The sequence below is a fragment of the Ornithodoros turicata genome, chromosome 1 (assembly GCF_037126465.1).
Source record: "Ornithodoros turicata isolate Travis chromosome 1, ASM3712646v1, whole genome shotgun sequence".
In the NCBI taxonomy this organism is placed as follows: Eukaryota; Metazoa; Arthropoda; class Arachnida; order Ixodida; family Argasidae; genus Ornithodoros; species Ornithodoros turicata.
The window spans coordinates 194,176,316-194,194,434 of record NC_088201.1 but is presented as its reverse complement, the minus strand read 5'-3'; the positions used below and the strand labels follow the sequence as shown (position 1 = coordinate 194,194,434).

At 44.0% G+C, this 18,119-nt stretch overlaps 1 protein-coding gene across 1 annotated transcript in view; it reads right to left on the bottom strand.

The window, feature by feature from the left end:
- LOC135378915 (uncharacterized) overlaps nucleotides 1-18,119 on the bottom strand; it is a 385,731-nt gene that overhangs the window by 157,929 nt on the left and 209,683 nt on the right. The window contains exon 11 of the mRNA XM_064612080.1: nucleotides 12,297-12,353. Within this exon, the coding sequence (XP_064468150.1) occupies nucleotides 12,297-12,353 (57 nt within the window). The remainder of the gene's footprint in view (nucleotides 1-12,296; nucleotides 12,354-18,119) is intronic.

The following is an 18,119-nucleotide window of genomic DNA, read 5'->3' as shown; positions in this document are numbered from 1 at the left end:
TGAAAAGTTCATCGAGCATGCTTTTCTAAATTATAACTGTGCTGCATGTGATGTATTCACACTCGCAAAAGAAATAACATTGCTCCTTTCTGTACTTTTATATTGTGGAGTGCATACTCCTCTTAAATGTGTATCATCAATGCTAGCAGCAGACCTTTAAAGTAATTAATTACAAGTAATTGAATTACTGTAACTAATTACTTTCTTAGTAATTCATTACTTCCGGAATTACCTTAAGTTTTATGTAATTGTAACTGTAATTGAATTACTTTTACAAGTAACGCGTAACGCATTTTGAATTACTTCAGGAATTACTTTGAACGCTATCTGGGAGGCCTAATGTTTAAAGTTTGGGTTAGTTCCACACAGTTTCTTTTTTTCTTTTTCTTTCTCACAGTGGTTACCCAAAGACTCGATTCAGATCGGCACATTTTTCAGTACAGATTTTTTACATTCGAATGTGGAAGGAGCAAAACTCTTGCACCATGGGAAAAGAAATACGAATTGTGGGTATTGACCCGCACTTCAGAGTCGTTAGAGTGCGTGAAAGATCTTCCTTGTGTGCTCGAGGTGTTCATGAAGTACAATGTTCGACTGCACAGCAGTGCACCAGTGGAGCGTCTGTTTTCGGTTGGTGGTCTTGTTATGACAAAGAGACGTGGCAGCCTTACAGACAAGAACTTTGAGAATAGCTTACTCTTGAAAGCCAATGGACGTTACAAGCTGCACTCATGATCTGCACTTTGTTCACATACCTCAAGAAAGAAAGCCTTTTGACTGTGATGTTCGGTATTTCTTTAATATGGCAAGAGACTTGTCCTTGTGTAAGACTTCTCTAACCTGTTTTTCTACCACAAGCACAACTACCACCATCTTTCAGAACATGTGCAATAAATATGTACATCAAATCTTGCACGTTGCGGTCAACATTGTGAATGTAATTCAGTGTAATGCAATTACTTTTTTCAGTAATTGTAATTGAAATACAATAGAAAATGAGTAATTGTAACTGTAATTTAGTTACTTTGTGAACAAGTAATTGTAATCGTAATTCAATTACTTTCGAAAAGTAATTTTTACAGGTCTGGGTAGCAGTAATATAGACAGTTTTGTTACACGTGCTTGTCTGTTCCTATTTCTGATTCTCAGTATATTATATGCAAACAATTAGTAGCGTGCTCAGCTGGGACACCTTTACAGTTGAAAGATTGATGTCTTGTTGTATTGTTGACTGGTTTGATGAGTCGCTAACCTTAATGAGTACATCCCAAGCAGCTTTAGTACCGGCCCACGAGCAGAGCGTGTTTGTTGAATGTTGCACATTCATGTATGCATGGCAGGATCGCTTTGTGGTGTTTTATGATGCTCGACTATTGAACATTATGCTGTTTCACGCATTCGATCTCGTGGGGTACTTGGCTCCTCAGCGCCCTCAGGAGGCTCTGAAAGCTGTGCATAGTTTTGAACGCTTACAGAAAAACAAACAGGACAGCACTAACACCGTGTTGGTGCTGTGGTGCCGCGCTTGCACTGTCCTGCTTTCTCTCTCTCACACACACACGTCTACAGCTATGCACAGCTTTTAGTGCATTGTGAGGTTCCTGAGCAATCAAGTACATCACGCGATGAAACGCATGAGACATCATAATGTTCAACACTGGACCGTCACAGAACACTAGGGATCCTGGTGTGCAACACCAGAGCACACACATCAGAGGTCCTGGTGTGGAACATCAGAGAAAAGACACAAGGAACACCAGGGAATTCTGATGCTAACATCAGGGAAGAAAGCACCAGGAATGTCCCAAATCACAGCCACCAAAAACACTAGAATGATTCTAGTGGGTTTTTTTTCTTCTTTTTTTCAATAGGGAAGTGTTGCACAGCTAGCTGGGTTAACCAGGGGAAAAAACTACAGCGTTTCGTAAATTCGATACTTCAGAAGATCCCTACCGCGAAGGTTTCTGCCGGGACTCTATTGTATGTAGCGACATACAGGATGTCCCAGCTAACTGCAAACATATTTTTTAAAAATATATATGAACTTTTTCCGAGATGAAATCAATTGCAATATAGCATATTCCGAAGCGCCCTTCCCAGGAGGGCATTAGCAAAGTTCAAAGGCAATGTCTTAATTAACTTTCATTAATTAACTTTTTAACTATAAAAGCTACAAAGTTGTCCCAATGAGAACATCTGTTCCTTTTGGTCACCTGATATCGTAGCCGTTTTCAGAACAAAAATCCGTTCGATAGATCGCCCGCAAAAAATTAGTGAAGGAACGCCATTTTTTTCTTTATCTTGTTCATTGCGCATCTTCGCAGACGCGTATTTCCTTCATCCCGAACGTGAGAGGGGAAAGGAGTACAGTGCCGCCTCATGCGTCGAAGATGAGCTTGAACTTGCGGAAACAAAACAAAAACAAATGTATCGGGTGACTCTATCGGAACTGGCCTTATCTTGGGTTGCATTTTCTGTTTCCTTTTAATCTTTTTCCAGGACGCGAGAGGCGATAGTCTGCTCTTTCCCCCTCTCACATTGGGAGTGAAGGAAAGACGCGTCTTCTAAGAAGCGCAATGAACAAAATGAAGAGAAAAATGGCGTTCCTTCACTAATTTTTTTGCGGGCGATCTATCTAACGGATTTTTGTCCTGAAAACGGCTACGATATCAGGTGACCGAAAGGAACAGATGTTCTCATTGGGACAACTTTGTAGCTTTTATAATTAAAAAGTTAATCAATGAAAGTTAATTAGGACATTGCCTTTGGACTTTGCTAATGCCCTCCTAAGGAGTGCCCTTCAGCATATACTATATTGCAATTGATTTCATCTTGGAAAAAGTGTTATATATTTTTCTAAAACTGTGTTTGCAGTTAGCTGGGACACCCTGTATAGCTCATTAGCTGAGGCACACGCGATGTGTTCCGAGTACGCACTTGCGTAGTTGGAAATTGATCATCTCTCCGTGGTCAGCCTAACCACAGGACGAACGGTCGTATGAGTCCATTTGTTTCACAGGAGTTATGTACCTTTCGCAACGCACCAACTGCGCAACAACAGGACCACTGGACCTAACGAAAGCAGTTGACACACGAACACCCAAAAATTGTAATTTGTCTTTCACAAGAGCTGACTCATCCTCAGACAGCGCCGTCTAGAACAACCGAAGGACAGAGAGCCTTCAGGGTCAGGTATTCTGACTGTTTGTGTACTTTGTGAGCAACAGGCTCACTTTCCAGCCCTGTAATGCCGACGCGACGCAAATAATGCACCATGTTTTTCCATGTTCTGCAACCGCAAGTCTTTAGACTGCCACGAGAAAAATATCGAGACCATAAATGATGTGGCTTTTTAGAAATTGGCTCGAATGTGGTGACCTACTTTCCGATTTTTCCTATTTCTGCACGGATGCAGTGTGTGACACGCTGCACGTACGAATATCAAACTTACATCATCCGAAAGCACATAGGAATAGGATCTCACGACGAACGAAACGATATATTGCTCATCAGAAACTTTTCAGCACATGCTACGCAGACAACACCGGAATACAACACTAAAGTGAACGACCAGCCAAGTCTGTCGTTTTCATTTTTTTTTTTTTTTGTCAACAACGAGTGGACATCGGCTTCGTCACTTAGAGGTATCGGCCGATAACATAAAATTATTCAAACAAGATCTGATACCTCGTCTGGACCAGCATACCTGATCTTACGTGGACGCTCTCAGTAGTACACAATACTGCCATAGCCACGGTGAAATGAAGAAGGTAAAAAAAAAATAATAATATGGCTGTCATCCTCGAGCTATGGTGGAGTAGGGAACGTGGAGTCTATGTTGTGTAAGTCTCATGTCTTGATATTGTGTAGGTAGGTAATGTCACGAGTAGGCAAGCGAGTGATGCATCCTCGATATCCAATATACTGCGCTTTATTTCCATGCTCTCGTGTAGTATTTACAGTATTACAGCGAACGGAGTCATTAAAATACAAAAATGAAATGAAAAATCACTGAAATGTCATCGCACAACAGTAATATCCATTACCCGAATTCAATACCAGTGATAATTTTCGTTTCCGTTTCTGTTTCTGGTAATGGGGGACAGTGGTATGCGTTTCCGTTATCGTTACCATCTCCAATTTCGGTAAATATACCGTTTCTGTTTCCGTTACCATTACCGTTACCCTTCCCTACTTAGAAGGTGCGGCCTACGAGGCATGACGTCTAAAAGTCACATTTTAACCACATTTAGACTTGTGTCACAAATTTCTACTACTTTTAAGCAGTAACTATAACATAGTGTTGCCTGTGTGCTCTGAAGTTTGTTTTTCCTGCTGTCACAACACATAGACTACACACTGGGTGCCTTGTAACCCTGCGGTTCAAAGTTATTACATTTAATTTCTATTTCTACAGAGCCCATGAACAACCTATTGTGAATAAAGTGAAATATTTGTATCACGCACTCAAAAGAAAATCCGACTTCGCGAGAGGGCCGCAGTGCGCGTTGTCGCGTACGAAAATATAGGTTAGAAAAGGGAGGCCGTTTCCGGCACCCATTCTAACGTAGAGAGAGGGCGAGGAAGCGAGTAGCAGGGGGCGCGGGGGGATAGAGCGCATCAGAGCCGTATATAGGGAGAGTTTGGCCATTCTTTGATCTTTTGCCGCCGCGAGGGAGGAGCTTGTCGACACGTCAAACGCGTCGCTTTCCGGCCGGTGAGTCGGGAAAAGAGAACTAAAGCCATGCTGAGCCAAGTCAAGTCAGGGTCGACAGCAGCACCGTAGGAAGAGACGCCATTATGCGACTTTTCGTCTGACCGGCGTGCAGTGTTGCACATGTAGGCAGCTTTAGTGCGGTGTCTCCGGCACTTCGCAGCCAACATGGAGTGCTGCGTGGCTGTGAACTGCACCAATTCGCGTGCGAAGGGCTTCCGCATGTACAGGTTTCCCAGAGACCCCAAGAGAAAACGCATATGGGAAGAAAAGACAAAACGTGGTGGCGGCTGGAGACATAATGCGAACAGCGAGCTGTGTGAGGTAAGACAGTCGTTCTTTACTAACTCAAGTGGAACGACACAATGAGTTGCAGATATTGACGCTGATACCACTTCTTAAGAAACGAAGCTTTCTCGAATTTTCACCGTTGTGTGCGTGCGGCAACGCCCCCTCTTCGGTCACGACACGAACGCTTAAACAAGTGATATCTTCAGCGTGCTTGTTATAAAACGTGTCAGCGATAACTTTGCTGCTCGATGTGTGACCTACACAAGTAGCTTGATAAAGTTTTATACGTACGAGCTCTTGTATAGCGCTTACGAGTATTTTCGACTCTAAGCACACTTTGACGGCAGTCAGTTCGAGTCGCGTCGGGCTGACGGCTGGAGAAAACTGAAGCCAAACGCCGTGCCCACGATTTTCGCCCGCACTGTTCGTGTTACAAGGAAACCGCCCAAGAGTCGGTTGCAGCCCCAGGTGTGTATTGATTGCATCAGCGTGATCAAGCTTCGTTTTCTGGCTTCTGGTCAGTTATTTATTTGCTTATGCTGCTTGCAGGGTATAACAGTGCCGCTGAGAGAGGACGCAAGAACTGCGTGTGAGTCTACCTCAACCTCACAGGTGAGTCTAGAACAGATAGTGTGCTTGGACAATATTTTGGCATAGGTTCATTCACAAGGAAACTTTACAGGCTGAACAGACGTCTACAGAGGCAATAGGAGGTGCACCCGCAGTTTCGCTGATGAAGGAAGGCTGTACGGTGAGTTGTGTGGCCAATTAAGAATTACTTTGATATGTCAGTGTTGTACCTGTTACCGAAATATGGTATCACAATACCAATACTTGTTACTTGACTAAGAAGTATCTAAATACTGTTATCGATGCTACATTTGTGAAGTATCGGAGTGGGGCGGAAAAGGTGGGGCACTAAAAAGTACCTGTAACAGTACCGAGATTGCGTTACCATAAATTTGTAATGTAAATACTTTTCCAATGCAGATTTTAAAAAGTGTCGCGATCAGCACACTAATACTGAAAAATGTATTGATTACTGTAATGGCATTGCATACAGCACTGCCTCATACACACAGCCCCTGCAGAGGAGAGAGCACACCACCCAGCAGACAACTTCAGGCTTATCAAGTATAGAGCAGTTCCCGGTGGGTTCTATTCATAGTAGTGATGACTCTTCTGTTGTGCAGATACTTGTGCGCCCATGTTTTCCACATGCAGTGTCAGACATGGCTGTACCAGAAAAGGAGTACACTATGCAGGACACAAACACTCCTGATGCCGTACAGGACCTTAGTACGTGTAGCCTTGAGCTCGAGGTATGTTCCACAGGAGTCTTTTCATCTATTGCTGAATATTCCTTAATTGAGATTTTGACACAGGCACCAGACAGCCCATCCCAGGTTGAAACACTGGAGTACTCACTGAACAGCTCTGCTGCACTTTATCCTGAGGTAAATATGTTCTCTGGTTGTGTGAAATATGATTTCATTTGTCCGAACAGCTTCCTTTATGCTGCATATGCTGCACATTTTTCATGTGACACATTTTATTTGTTGCAGGCACCAGCGAGCCCACTGATGGTCGACACACTGGACAGTTGTTCACCCACATGTCATCCAGAGGTATATGTTCATTGTAGTTGTGTAACTGTGCTACCAGACGCATATCTGCTACTCCGCACTTCATGTACGTTTTTGCTTCTCAAAGCCAGACAATATTAATGAAGTTTCCTTTTCTGCCTACAGGACACAGATAAACAGACCTGTGACAGTTCCTCCCAGCCAATGCATGGAGACACTGCAAACATCTCACATGTAATTGGTTCTCACACCACTGAACGCTTTGTTGACAAGGCTGTTTCTGTGCAGGTTTTGCACAAGCAAATGTGTGACAATTTGTCTGTGTTGTCCCGAGACACTGCCATGCCAATTGACGTCATGGTAGGTTTTGCATTGCTATGTGTGTAACGTAGCTTACATTGGGCTCTTTCAATGATGTATCACTTGCACTATGCAGGACACCAGCGCTCCTGATGCCGTACAGGACCTTAGTACATGCAGCATTGGGCTCGAGGTATGTTCCATAGGAGTCGTTTCATCAATTACTGAATATTCCTTAACTGAGTTTTTGACACAGCCACCAGACAGCCCACCCCAGCTTGAAACACTGGACAGTGTCGCAGAGAAAAGAAGAAAGTCAGGAAGCTGCAGGAAGAGAAGCAAAAGTTCTCCGAGAACCTCGGTTCAGTATTCAACGAGGACCAACTGGCATCACTTTCACGGTCTAGCAGTCGTGGGAGCAAGTGGTCAGAAGAAACAATAAGGAAGGCCCCGCAACTGCGTTTCTCCTGTGGAAGCACATGATATAGCAAACTTCTGGATCAAAAGCTGCCACTCCCATCCTCACGGACACTGAGACGCAGAGTTGAAGGTAAGCATTCTGATGTATGATTAAGTCCAAAATAATGGAGAGCAGGAATCTAACGAAGAAATGTATATTTGACCAATCTGTGTGCGCTCGTCCATCTGATAGCCTTTTATGCTCATCACTAATTACTTTTAATTTACCACAGCAATCAAGTTTAATCCTGGAATTATTGACGAAGTGTTCAGCCTGCTGGAAAGCAAGGTGCTTGGCCTCAACGTTCAACAAGAAGGTTGTGTCCTCATGATAGACGAAATTTCGATTCAACAACGGATGGAATATGACCCAAGCACAAGCTCTGTGCGTGGGTATACTACCTTGCCTGTCCCAGGCAAACCATCCAACACACCTGCAACGCATGGCTTAGTATTCATGCTGTGTGGTATCTCAACACGGTGGAAACAGGTGGTTGCGTACCATTACACAGGTAACTTTGCACTTCTGCTTGTGTCCCTACCTTTCATTGACAGGTTATATAACAAGAGCCTGAGGTTTTTGAGGATATGCAGTGCTGAAAGTTTACAGAACACGGATCGAAACCCTAGCAGGGAACGGGAGAGAATGAAGTAAGAAACAGGGGGCTGGGGGCTTACCGAGGCACCCCTCTGTGAATGTGTCATCTACCGTTCACTGCTAAAGTGGCACTCAGAGGAGGAAATACGCCGATCCATCTTTCTCAAACTTGTTCAGCACTGCACCTGCTGAAAATCAATTTTAGGGTATTGATCGTGTAGTTTCAGTATTCTTCATGCGCTTTCATAATGATCTACGTAGCCATAACTTCAGTGTTTTCGTGCACGCACTCCTGCAGGTGATTCATTTAGCGGTGTTGATGCTGGCAAGGTCACAGTTGACATAATTGAGAAGTGCCACAAGATCGGCCTGAATGTACTTGCCATCACCACGGACATGGGACCTGGAAACCGCTCGATGTGGCAATACTTTAAGGTGAATTCTGGGAAGCACAGCCGCATTGCCAACATCGCTCAGCACCCCTCGTTTGGGAACAGGCAGGTCCGCTTTCTTGCAGATGTTCCTCACGTTCTTAAAAACTTGTGTGGACATCTAATCAATGGACAGCTCCTCATGCTCCATGAAGACGACGTGAAGAGCCACAACCTGCCAGGTTCCGTGATCACCCTGGATCCTATCAAGCGTCTCGCAAAGTTCCAAGAGGAAAGCACATTCAAGTTGGCACCAAAGATACGGAAAGAAGTTGTGGATCCAAATCATTTCGACAAAATGAAAGTCTCCAACGCTACGAGTATCTTCAGCCACTCTACAGCAGTTGCTCTCCGCACCATGGTCGAGGAACATGGCTGGCCAGAGCAAACAATGGTGACAGCGTGGTTCATCGACCAGGTGAATCACTGGTTTGACTTGATGTGTAGCCGCCACCCTGTTATGGGACTGAGTCGCCACAATACCGCAAAATACGAAGAAGCCGTGAAATTTCTGCAAGTGTTCATGGGCATGTTTTCCCGCCTGAAAATTGGAAACGGGCACTACAAGCCATGCCAGGCAGGCGTCCTCCTCTCCACAACGTCTATGCTCGAGTTGCAGAAGCATCTTCTGGAAGACCTGCACTTCGACTTCCTGTTGACATCCAGATTTACTCAAGATAGCCTTGAGAATTTCTTCTCTACAGTACGCCACAGAAACTCGATTCCGACGCCACTAGAATTCAAGATGTCGCTGAAGATAATCAGCATTTCGCAATACCTGAAAGTGTCCACAACAGGATCCTACGAAGTTGACGATGGAACATTTTTCTTGGCTGATTTTAACACATCGAAGGAAAATCAAGCTCCACAACCAAGCACTGATCCTGACAACCTTCTCTATGGAAAGCCACATCTCACAAAAGCTGAAGAAAGTGCGTTCTTCTGTTACTGTGGGTACATTGTGTCACGTGTCCTGAAGAACAATGTGACCTGCAGGGAATGTGAGAGTGCCCTCACAGAAAAGCCCAGTAGTACCTCAGGCGTGCACAGTTTCACCACCAGTAAGTGCTTCAAGGAAGGTGCATTGACGTACCCGTCTCCTGCTGTGTATGACATGCTCCTCCTTTGTGAAAATGTTTTCATAAAGACAATAGGAAGTTGCATGGACAAGGACAATATCCTTTGCACCTTCCATAGTTCAATGCTTACTGCTGCAAAACACGTGCCACTCACAAACTGTCATAGTGTGAAGGACAAGATCATTCGCAGGTTTTGCCATGCGCGTTTACAGCTGCACCTGTCTGACCTGAGCAGACAAATTAACACTAAAGTGAGAGACATGGTCAGCAAAAGCATGTGCGCCCCACGTCGGCAAAAGTGACACATAGCACAACAATGACAGTGACAGTGTACTTGATGAACGCTATTGTGCGGAATCATGATTTCCATTTTATTCATATGTTGTAGAACTGTGACAGTCTACAATCTTGACTTCGTGCAGTTTGACAATTTAAAGAAGGTGCAGTTTCCTTTTTGCCCATTTGTAGTGAGTGAACATTGGTATATCCAAGCGTGCGTTTCAACTTGGTTTTATTTTGATCAGTGTTGTGTATGTCTCAACTTTGTGCCTGAACACTGGATAGATTTCAATTGTTTGACTAAAGCTGGACTGTTTTCTTAGCGTGAACTGTGTATTCTTAGTGTAATGTATGCCATTGTTCCTCCTTGTGGTATCCCCACCTTGCAGTGGTGAGGAGGCTTGTGTGCTTCTGTGATTTTATGGGCTAAGCCAGCTGTAGTTCCACTACTGTAATTAGCTGTGTACTACATCAGGGCCACCCATGCTGGAAAGGCCATAGCTGAGGGGCCAGACGAAGAGGGATACATAAAAATGCTTGTTTTTGGTGTGTAGTCTTTAGTTCCTCTCTAGCATCCACGTGTATGTTAGCATGCAAGCAAAGGTGTAAGGACAATAGGCAATAAAGTCTAATTTTCAGTTATTGCATATTACAGTAGTTGCTTGTTTCAGTCACTGTATCTTTCCTGTCTGTGTCGTTTACTGTAATCTTATATTTATTCGCGGTGTAATTTTCGCGAATGTCGCGACGCTAAATAATCGCGAAAAATTGTATTCGCGAACACATCTTGATGTTTATCCCGCGAAAGGAAACAGCCCTGGATAAGCTAAATGAAATACTCGCGAATAACTTCCCAAATGACAATGCAGGATTCGCGAAAAGAAACACACCGCGAACAAACGTACGTTTAAAGTATTTCAGCTCCCCGGCACTGGGGTTTTTTAGCGCTTTTAATCATACTATCGAACCCACCATTTTTTATTTGCAGTAGCATTCATTGTTCAGTGCTTGAGTGTTACCGCAGTTGCAACATGTTTGTGCATAACTCGCTGCTCTGTTGCAACCCATAACCGATACTGATCGGTAGGATTTGCCTCTGGAGGAATAGTGGTGCTAAAATGTAGGAAGCTTCCCTGCTATACTTCTCTTACGGCGCTGGGACGAAATAGGAAACGCGCAAAGCGCTTAATTACACCCGCCAGTAAACTATCGTCATGACACTGCCGCTCTCGCAACAACGATTCCACATTTGGTCAAAGTTGCATTCCGTCCGTGGGGTGCTCTGTGGGTACTCGATCCATTGTTGTGACAGAGATCCATAGAATTTGAGAGGCACACTCTGTCCAAAATCGTTCTTTTACGGCGCTGCTTCGCTTGGGACCGTTCCGGCAGTGCACCACGGCACTTTTTGCAGACTCCAAATCGCTGATTCACGCGTGCATTATGTTTCCTGCTTTACTGAACTTGAATGTTATCTCACTTAGTTAACCAGCACCTCTTTTATCCACGGAGCCGATACTTTTGGTAGGAAAAACTGATCACAAACCATTCTTAGAAGGTTTACAGCAATCTGCTACGAAGCGCCGATTCGCAGTAGTCGCGGAATGGCGGCACATCCGGTTTGGAGCAGACGACACGTCTGGCAAGTGACGCGTGGTCTGACGTATGTTGACGCAGCGCTAGTGAGGCTCCTCCCAATGGCCAAACTCTCCCTATATACGGCTCTGGAGCGCATTTTCCTGCGCAGACGTAGCCTTTCTTTCTTTCTTTGTTTTGTTTTCTTTTCTTACCATGACAACTGTACTTCGCAGCGTCAGAGCTCACATGATCGATTTGAACGCGACATCGCTAAACAAATGTTTTAAGTCAGTTTGTGAATACGCGTTACGATTTCTTTCTTTCTTTTACTCGTGAACGCATCACCCCTTTCTGAAAATATGATTCGGCTGGAGCGGGAATGACAGATAATTAAATTATGTTCATTGTAAATCTACAATAATGTTTATTGCATCCCCTCGCCCGTGAGTTTTTCTACAACGGTCAAACTTCAGTGCTCAAACCAGAGGTTAGGTAAGCGTAGAAAAAACACAGGTTCAAATTTATCAGGAAACTTGTGAGTTTGTAAGAATTGCCAACCTTCTTAGACAGAAACAACAGTTGTAGGTACGTGGCACACGGAAGCGTATTGTGAAGAAGGCGTTATAGCTGTCCGCAACAATGCGTGTGGTTGTGTTAGTGTGGCCCTCGGTGTTCCATACGTCTTTCTTACGGATGTCTTCTATAACTTACAGTTTCGCTGCCTTGCTACAATCTCTAAATCAAGCTGGTATTGTTTTTTCGCTTCCGCGTCCTCATTTCTTTTTGAACTTGTGGTTTGGTGGCCGTTTTAAATAATTTGTTAGCCTTTTTCTTACGTACTGTGTACTTACTGTACTTACTCTTACGTAATTGTGGTTTGGAAACCGAAATATTGTTATTTACAGTATTTTTGTATCATTAGGTATCACTAGGTATTATTATATCATTATCAAACATTAGGTGCGCTCGTGTCATACTCACGCTGTATAGCAAGGGGGCTGGTGGCAGTTTCCATTCTTTAGCCATTTGGAAGTATATCTGCAAAGAAATAACACAGAAGTGGGAAACAAAGCAATTTACATTCGCATTATATGAAGGAAATGTATCCTTTTAGACAATGTATGCCTGGTCATAGAATGAAAGCAAAAAGCAGGTCACTTGGTGAAACAAACAAACAAAAAACTGCCTGCTAACTCCTTTAAAGAACAGCGTTTTAGAGTATTTCTTGCCCTAGCTACTCGCTGGTTCAGGGTATTTTTGAATATATTTGCGGTATAGAAATATTCTCCCTATACCTTGTGTTCTCCGCAAACAAGGTATTAGAAAGCGATATACACAAGTGTATTTATATTTAAATATTTTTGCATCTTTTGCATTTAAATACTACGCAGACACAGTATTAGAGATAATGTTATGGAACACGTGTATTTGCATTAATGTAGATATTACTGCTTTAAATATTACGCTTTAAATATTCCTGTACGTGATTAACATTGAAACTTAGAAATACGAAAATACAGGGTGCTTATTTTTCTCCATTACATATTTGCACAAAGAAAAAGCTATGACAACAGCACATATGTCGTTCTTGCAGTTGAGTTATACGACGAAGCGGATATCTTATCGAAAAAAGTATGCAGCTCCAAGATAAGAAGATATCTTAAATTCAACAATTAACTCTCTCATTAGGAGATTTTGGGGAATTTTCTTTCGATTTTCAAATTTATCTTTCAGTATACGTAAGAGTCTAGTAATTAGCCATTGACACAATTGCACGGTATACCCTCTCTTGCTAAAAAGTCTTAGAAATGTGTCTTCTCTTGTGTTGTCTGGAGCCGTGTGCCATCTGTGTCACCAGCATTCCAAACGCCACATTTTCCAGAGACGCACAAAAAAGCAAACACACAACAAAAACATGCCTTACTTTTGATGACGTATGCAACGATCAGAATGCACACGTGACCGCGGGGAAACAAACTTTATCTCCCGTGGCCTTTAATTTGTGGCCTTTAAAATCTCCCCATTCCGCGCTGTGTCTTCTAGAAACTGGGGACGGGTCACCTGACCGATGTAGACCAATTACACTGCGGCGCCAAAACGTCGGGGTCAAAGCGTCCGAGTCCTCTGTCGTGGACGCGGAGGTGGAAGCAGGGTCGTGGCTTCCGTGGGGCCTGGCAGCTGTGTTCGGGACGATATATTCACAATTGTGCATTCATTTACAGGTAAGTGCTTGTGAATTGGCATTGGGTATTAAAACAAGCATCTACATCCATCGCGCTGCGCCTGTCACTTCATACTGTGCTGCTGCCGAAGCAGTGTCACGCTGGGCTCTGTTGTGACTGCCGTATGAAGTGTGCACACGCAGGAGACGGCGAAGGCAACATGGCCATTTGTTTTCCTCACTTCTAGTTCATATCTTTCTGCGTGTACGCTTCATTCAAGGGATATATTTCCAGTTTCGCGGAAAGAGACCTGTGCGCGTCCCAGGCTGTGATACTGGCTGACGTGCTTGTTTCCCTTGTCTTGCTTGACAACACATCAGAACATAATGGATGTCATCAGCGAAGACCTCGCCTCGAGCGCGGCAACTGCAGAAAATGCCCCTGCGAAACTTTCAGGGGATTGATGGACATCAGTCATTGGGCAGCACAGGTGCTGGCTGGCGGTCGCTTTCAGTGCCTGCACTCTCAGGCCGACCACGTGAAAGGTGTGACAAATATATATATATGTATATATATGCTGGAAGAAAGGGGCTCGGGCGACCGCGAAATTAAATAGGTACTAACAAAATATGAGGCAGACAACGAAGATGTAGGAAGTAGAAAAAGGGGGGAGTTATTTATTTACTAGTGGAAAGTTAAGGGGGAAGTCAACGTTGCCGCGGAAGCTCCGCCTTCGTCAGGACTGAAGAATGACAAATGACACTTGGAGTTTTATACAGTGCTACAATGACGTCACAATCGGGGGTCCCGCCACCTGCCGGCCGTCAGCAGGTCAAGTACAAGGAAGTGGTTGAGTCATGTCCGGTGAAGAGGTCATCGTCCGGGAGGTGGGATGGAATCCAAGGACTGTGGACTGTTGTTCTGCAAAGAAAAGGGGAACAAGCACAAGTACACTATCTAAGCAGATAAGTTTCTTATTGTTGACAGTACACCAGGGTCCTCGTTTATGATAGATAGATTGGAATTTGTAGATAAGGTAAGATTCGCGCTGTTCTCGGCACCGGTCGGAACTGAAGTTTGTTTGAAGAAGGAAAATTGAAACATCGTTAATTGAATGCCCTGGCTGGCTAAAATGGCGTGAAACTGGAAGATTCGGTTTTTTCGTCACGTCCGATCGGTGATTGTTAAATCTGATTCTGAATGCGGTTTTTGTCTGGCCCACGTACTGTGCTTGGCATGCGTTACATTGAAGGAGATAGATAACGTTGGACGAATTACAGTCTAGGTTTGCTCTAATTGTCACTCTGAAGTGAGAACTAGTACTTTCGGCTATGGTGGTGTTTTGCATTGATTTGCATATTTGACATCTGCGGCCTTCACATGGGTGACAACCCATTGGTGAATCATTTGGTTCGTTGATTTTAGAATGAACTAAGCTATCTAGCAGATTGCGTGCGCGCCTGTAGGTGACACGAGGTGCCTGCGGAAAAATTTCCTTTTCCGCAGGCGCCTTTTCCTGAATCGACACTATAGCATACTTCAGCAATCCGAGCGCACAAAGGAAATTTTTCCGCAGGCACCTCGTGTCACCTACAGGCGCGCACGCAATCTGCTAGATAGCTTAGTTCATTCTAAAATCAACGAACCAAATGATTCACCAATGAATTGTCACCCATGTGAAGGCCGCAGATGTCAAATATGCAAATCAATGCAAAACACCACCATAGCCGAAAGTACTAGTTCTCACTTCAGAGTGACAATTAGAGCAAACCTAGACTGTAATTCGTCCAACGTTATCTATCTCCTTCAATGTAACGCAGAATCAGAATCAGAATGTAAGTGTCAGAATCAGATTTAACAATCACCGATCGGACGTGACGAAAAAACCGAATCTTCCAGTTTCACGCCATTTTAGCCAGCCAGGGCATTCAATTAACGATGTTTCAATTTTCCTTCTTCAAACAAACTTCAGTTCCGGCCGGTGCCGAGAACAGCGCGAATCTTACCTTATCTACAAATTCCAATCTATCATAAACGAGGACCCCGGTGTACTGTCAACAATAAGAAACTTATCTGCTTAGATAGTGTACTGCTGCTTGTTCCCCTTTTCTTTGCAGAACAACAGTCCACAGCCCTTGGATTCCATCCCACCTCCCGGACTATGACCTCTTCACCGGACATGACTCAACCACTTCCTTGTACTTGTCCTGCTGACGGCCGCCAGGTGGCGGGACCCCCCGATTGTGACGTCATTGTAGCACTGTATAAAACTCCAAGTGTCATTTGTCATTCTTAAGTCCTGACGAAGGCGGAGCTTCCGCCGCAACGTTGACTTCCCCCTTAACTTTCCACTAGTAAATAAATAACTCCCCCTTTTTCTACTTCCTACATCTTCGTTGTCTGCCTCATATTTTGTTAGTACCTATATATATATATATATATATATATATATATATATATATATATCTTGAGAAGTTGGAGTTGGATCGGACGGCTACGTAATTATAGTTGAAATAAATGGGAGACAGAAGACGAAAGTAGGGGAAGTAACAAAAAAAGGGTTTATTAAAACTTAAAAATCATAAAAGTTAGGGAGGATGTCTACGTTACGGCGGAAGCTCCGCCTTCTTCGGGACAAAAGAGCTAAATGTGGCCACGAGGCTGATAAGGGGCTTGAGAAGGGCTTCTCAAGCCCCTTATCAGCCTCGTGGCCACATTTAGCTCTTTTGTCCCGAAGAAGGCGGAGCTTCCGCCGTAACGTAGACATCCTCCCTAACTTTTATGATTTTTAAGTTTTAATAAACCCTTTTTTTGTTACTTCCCCTACTTTCGTCTTCTGTCTCCCATTTATTTCAACTATATATATATATATATATATATATATATATATATTTGCTCTACATTAATTTCTTCCAGATGAATTAACAAAAAAGAGAGTGCGCAGACAAGCTGGCTCATGCTGGTCCGGGTTTATTTATCGTCACTATGAATTAAAGTTAGTCTTTTCCTCTCTTTCTGGTATTTATGTTGCCGTGCAGGTGGTCCCTACCCCACTCTATACGGAGCCCTCTGCACACCGAGTAATTCCAGTAATTCACGGTACGTAAATAGCGTTATTGTCCACAGTGGCAGTGAAGGGAAGGGAGCGCGGAGCCCAAAGTTGAATCGAGAATTTTTCTGATGAAGAGATTCACTGTGTGTAAGTGGCAGGTGCACACTGGTGCTGGTGCACTCAACCCTATGCTACAGTATGAATCGAGGGGGCGTCCTCTGCTGGGAACGACAAAGGCGGATGGTTTTAGTAGCAAAGACTTTCCAGGGTTGGGACCTGCGATTTCCGTGTCGGAATTGTAAGATTCAACGCGCTTCTTTTCTCTTTTTTTTCGGTCGTTTTTCTGTATCTTCTTATTAGAGTTTCCTCCACATAGCATTATTCTCAAGAAATAATCAGGGGAAATGACAGTGGTTTAGTTTGGAAAATGCTTCACCTTGGCTACGACGGTTCATGGTAAAAAAAAAAAGTGAAAACAGGGCCTACCCACTGAATCACTATGCTATGCCTTTAGCTCTCAGTTGAAGTTCAGTTACAATTTAATCAGAAGATGGGCACCAAGGTGCACACGCTGCATGAAGTCCTGGAAGTGTTTCAAGACAAGCAGAAAGTGGAACATGAACTTTCGTAGACGTTGAAGCTTTCCTGAGACCAGCTGTATAACACTACAAGTTCATCACAGTTGTGAGTGCTTAATCCATCAATTCTGATACCGACGAAATATTTTGTGAAATAAATTTTGCAAGTGCCGTTGGATTAGTAGTATGGCTATCATCCTTTATATATGTTGGAAAAAGCCGACAACCGACGCCCCTTTTAAGGAGCATGTGCACTAGTGCATGCGCTCACGCACACATTCGTTCCTTTCTCATTAAACCTGCTTAGTTCATCCTGAACAGTCGCTAGTCTGTCAGTCTCCAATTACAACAGGTTATGGGCCCAGCACGCTTCCACATAGAGGAGCATATATATATATATGAAGCAACCTGAAGAGTTTGTTACAGCAGGCGAGGAGCATCTAGTTTGCAGATTAAAAAAATCGCTGTACGGACTGAAGCAGGCAGCTAAGCCTTGAACATAAAGGCCAACCAGGTGCTTCTGGAGGAGGGATTCAAACGCAGTTTCGCCGACCCCTGCCTGTGTTCTCAAAGGATTGACGAGAAGCTCTTGTATGTTCTCCTATATGTGGACGACATGCTGATTTGTCATCCAGCTGATTCGGCCGTTACCGACACCTGGAAAAGATTAAACAAGCACTTCGAATTGAAGGATCTTGGCTCAGTCAGTCATTACCTAGGGATTGAAATCGAGAGACCACGTGATGATTGCTTTCTCCTTCATGGGCGCAATAAAATCACAACACTATTGGCAAAGCACCGGCTTGATGACGCCAAGGGGAGCGCCATTCCCATAAATACAGACTACCCGAAGCTCTTGGGTGATCAGCTGCTACCAGATAACGACCACTATCGTCAAGCGGCCGGAGAGCTGCTATACCTGAGCACGACAACACGCCCGGACATAGCCTGCGCCGTGGGTTACCTTTGCCGGCGTGTTAGCCACCCACGTCACTGTGACTGGACTGCAGTC